Below are 4,095 nucleotides of genomic sequence, written 5' to 3' on the forward strand. Positions count from 1 at the left end.
ATGTAGGTCCAGTCGGTCTCGAGGCCCTTGGGACGTCTGGAACTCCATCCCACCTCTCGTAGCTGCCTCCAGAGATGTCGAAAGTCGACGTCGTGTTGAGTAACGGCGGGTTTCTGGAGTCCAGTGGATCTGATGCGTGCCATCGAGGAAATTCTGGAATGATGAATGCATCCGCTGCGAGTCGGACCCCACGCCTTTACATTACCTAGCCCTGTCCGATTTCTGCAATTGCCCGTGTGACCTCCAGCAGATTATTCTTTGGGCAAGAAAAAAGTAACTTCATTAAAGTATTGGATTTCTTTTTCCGAGCCATTTTTTATTGCTCGAAGATTTTTCGTCGTAACTTACGACGTACGATTTCGTAAAGCCGTAAGTTATGACGTTGGGATCCAAGGGGTTAAGAGTGCTGACAGTTTAAAGTGGGTCTTGCAGTTTAAAAGTGTTTCTTACCGTTTACGAGCAGGATAGTTTGTGTTTCGGCTTCAACTACTTCTTGCCCTTCTTACCAGCCTTGGTGGGCTCATCAATGACGATGATCTGGTCTTCATGCACATCAAACTTCCCTGGCAGCGCCTCCAACAACTCAGTCACACAATCGCCCTGCGGTTGGATCTGTTGCTGGCCCTGGTCCGTCTTGGGCAGTGACAAGCTACAGGCGAACTTTTTGCCCATGCTCTTAGAGGCGTCTTTGATGTTAACGCCTTTTAAGTCCTCGCGACCCCTGACGAAGGTGAGACGCTTGCGGCCCTTACGCGAACTCTTGGAGATGGTCACCATACCGCTCTCCTTCCGTTTCGCTGCCTCCTCAACCTTGTTAAATTTTTTTATTAACGCTTCCACTTCGTAGGTAATGCCTTCCACACCGTCAGCAATCTGCTCAGCAACTCAACGACCGTACGATTATACTTGGTAGGCATCAGATCGGGACAGGTCTCGGCCAGCCACGGCTTGCACTCGTTAAACATGGTGCCGTATTCGCAGTACTCGGGCGGGACCGTGCCAATGAGGCAGTAGACCACGTGACGCATCTTCGGCTGACCGTCGTCCTCCTCTTCCTCGCTCTCATCATCGTCGTTATCGTTCTCCTCGGCAGAGTCGCCTGGTTCCGGCCGTACTTCTTGACTAGTGCGTCGAAAAACTAAGACTTAATGCCATTGTACTTGGCCAGCACCTGCGCCACATCTCCAGCCTTCTCGGGGTTGTACTTCTGATAGAAAGCCAACAGTCTCTGGAAGTCAAAGTCCGTTGTAATCTCCGAATCGAGAGGTGTAGGGGCCACCTCTGTCTCCTCCTTGGAATGAGCAGCTGTGTCGAACGTCTCATCATCGGTGGGCTTCGGGCCGTACTTCTCTTCACCAGCGCCGATAACAACTTCGTCTCGCGTCCTTTGAAACGCTCAGCACGCTCATTCTATCAGAAGTACAGGTTGCACTTGTACTTCTTATAGAAGCGTGTGAGGCGCTCGCGGTGCGGCGACATGATCTTCCTGCTTTGCCACTACCGTAGTTCGCTGACCACAGACTACCTCGCAAATTAGATCAAGAGAAACAGCGCTTAATACCTATGCTAGCGTTGGTAGTTTGGGATTGATATGTTCCTGGCTATGGAACTAGTTCGTCAATGATAAATCAAATTTGAATTGATCATTTAGTGGAAGTTCCATTTTCAATTTGAAGTCAATTCATTCGGTGCGTGGGCCACACTGGGCAAGGTTTTCTTCTGCCAGTACGAGAAAGAACAACATTATACATGACCGTAGCAAACACCAAGAAAAAAGACCACGAAGACGTGCTTGCGCGACTGGTGCGTGACCTAGAGTCGAAGAAGACTCTGTGTCGTGTTAAGGACTACCCTGGTGTGTCCCTCGAGCAGCTAAACCAGCACGTGAAGAAGATCGGTCTGTGGTCCATCCAACACTTGGCGAGCAGCCTGGCTTCTTCGTCGACGAAGGCCGATTTGTTCCATTTCGACTGGTGGTGTTCGGATGCAGCGTGATCTCACCGTACATCTGCAAGGTGCTGCTGAATTGGGCTGCGTGGAGTGGCCATGGTGGAAGAGTGACAAATGCGCAAGGTGAATACGTGCTGGATGGCACAGCGCTTCGGGTACCCTATGTGGCGTATGTGCCTCGAGGTGAAGCAAGGCAACTGACCGAAACGCAACGATGGACTCGTGGTGGAGAGCCTTTTGTTCCGACGCTCGTGGTGGAAATTGACACTCTTACTGGCCCATATTCCAAACTTGATGCTCTCGATCACAAGATGCGGCGCGAGTACTTTCCTCACGGGGTGCAATTGGGATGGCTCATTGATTTAAAGAACAAAATTATGCACGAATACAAGCGGGACACCCGAGGAGATCGGCTTGTTCGACGCGTCGGCAATAGCGCGTGGAGAGATCTTGATGGTGGTACCGTTCTTCCTGGCTTCACCCTTTCTTGCGAAGATTTGGACGATGTGTTGGACCAGGAATCCGGATCGTCATCGGAAGAAGAAGTGGATTGGACTTGTTCAGTGCACGGATGCACAGAGCGATTCAACAGACGTGGTGCGTTTACTGCTCATGCTGAATGGCATCGTGTTGAAAATGCTAGAGCTCGACGTAGAGCAACCCATGCGAACCATTAATTTAAGTGTAGTTTTTCACGTTAGTACACGCTTTTTGATATGTTAACATCGATGTGACAATCCAGCGATTTCGTATACCCTTTCATTACCGTTTTGTATCGTTTGAGTGTTCAGCAGCCACTTGAAGATTAGTTTTAACAATAATCCACAACAAGCAAGTTCACTTCAAAATCAGCAAAAAAATTGAATACCAACTCAATTTTGTTTGGATTTGAGCTCGCCGCGATAAATAAGATCATCTAACACGGGCAAGGAAGATGAGAGGTATTTTATACACCAGCAGCGAGGCTTGACTTTTGAAAAGGTTAATTATGCAGGATTTGACCCTTCATAAACAAAAAATCGCAATGCACAATTTATTTCGGCTAATGAAACAATTCCATAACTTCCTCCGGTTGATAATGATTGCAGGAAGGCAATATGCCAGGTTAGGAGTTCTATTTCTGCCAAAACGTTTTCTATAAGTGATATCTATTTTCAGATCATATTGAAGGTGTTAAATGGATGAAGAATCAAAAGCAGTGCCTTGCCACGGCCAGCAGCTTTAAGTAATGCAATTGCTGTCTCGTGTAGATCCCTGTTACACGACAAGCTAACAGGCAACATCTTGGCTCGCCGGAGTTTTGCCTTCCCCGTGTGTGGTAACCTGTACAAGTTACCTCCCTTCTGTCGCAGGAGTTCCAGCATGCATGCCTGTAAGGACAGGGAAATGTTATCCACTGTGTCGGTCTTCATGGCTCGATACGCCTCCTCCACCGACGCAATCAGGGCTGCGATACCCTTTCTTGGTACACGATGCTGAAGGCTCTGCATTGACGCGAATACCCCCAAGTCGAGACAATTTAGATCCGGCGAATTAGGAGCTTGACACCAATTCCTGATGTTCCAGCCTCCTTCGGTTCCCGCCGCAATGATGTCCGGGACGGACGGTGGGACATGGGGCTTCGCGTTATCCTGTTGAACAAAGATAATCTGCCCACGGTCCTTTCTTGGCCATTTTTTTCTTAATTGCCGGAAACACTTTAGTCAGCAAGGAGCTCTTGTACGCTGTTCGATCAACCGTTTTGATATTGCTAGTGCAAATGTCACCTTTGGCTCTGTTCTTGCTTCGCCGCTTAGCCGCGTACTGCTCCGTAAAAAACCATATTCCTACTTTCCCATCCCAATGTTGTTTACGATGGGGATCGTACCTAGCCAAAAATATATATTACAAACGGTTATTAAAAATGTAAAAAATAAAATATCAAGATTTACCGTGGGCGGGCCAGAAACATTGTCTTGGGGATAAAGCGCTTGCTCTTCCAGGCCCGCGGGGGGGGGGGGGAGAGTTCTTCGCCGTCGAAGACAAGGTAAGAGTCAGCGTAGAACCATTTCTCGTCAAAGTGAGCAAGATTTGCCATAGGCTCAAAGTGTAGTGTTGTATCGTCGATGAACGACAATGCGTGCTCGACACGCTGTAGCTTATTTT

At 48.4% G+C, this 4,095-nt stretch overlaps 2 protein-coding genes across 2 annotated transcripts; one reads left to right on the forward strand and one right to left on the reverse strand.

Moving 5' to 3' along the window:
• Positions 1–486: 486 nt before the first annotated feature.
• On the reverse strand, positions 487–1,479 carry PITG_17651 (uncharacterized protein; the record flags this gene model as incomplete). The annotated part of the gene is made up of 6 exons (XM_002896465.1): positions 487–810; positions 864–1,034; positions 1,124–1,138; positions 1,181–1,226; positions 1,347–1,385; positions 1,439–1,479. 6 exons carry the CDS (start codon positions 1,477–1,479, stop codon positions 487–489), a joined length of 636 nt encoding a protein of 211 aa, XP_002896511.1.
• Positions 1,480–1,749: 270 nt separating this feature from the next.
• Positions 1,750–2,627, forward strand: PITG_17652 (uncharacterized protein; the record flags this gene model as incomplete). Its single annotated transcript, XM_002896466.1, has 2 exons — positions 1,750–1,884; positions 1,926–2,627. The coding sequence occupies 2 exons, from the start codon at positions 1,750–1,752 to the stop codon at positions 2,625–2,627; spliced, it is 837 nt and encodes a 278-aa protein (XP_002896512.1).
• Positions 2,628–4,095: the final 1,468 nt, after the last annotated feature.

This window comes from Phytophthora infestans, genomic scaffold (assembly GCF_000142945.1).
Source record: "Phytophthora infestans T30-4 supercont1.59 genomic scaffold, whole genome shotgun sequence".
Classification (NCBI taxonomy): domain Eukaryota; phylum Oomycota; class Peronosporomycetes; order Peronosporales; family Peronosporaceae; genus Phytophthora; species Phytophthora infestans.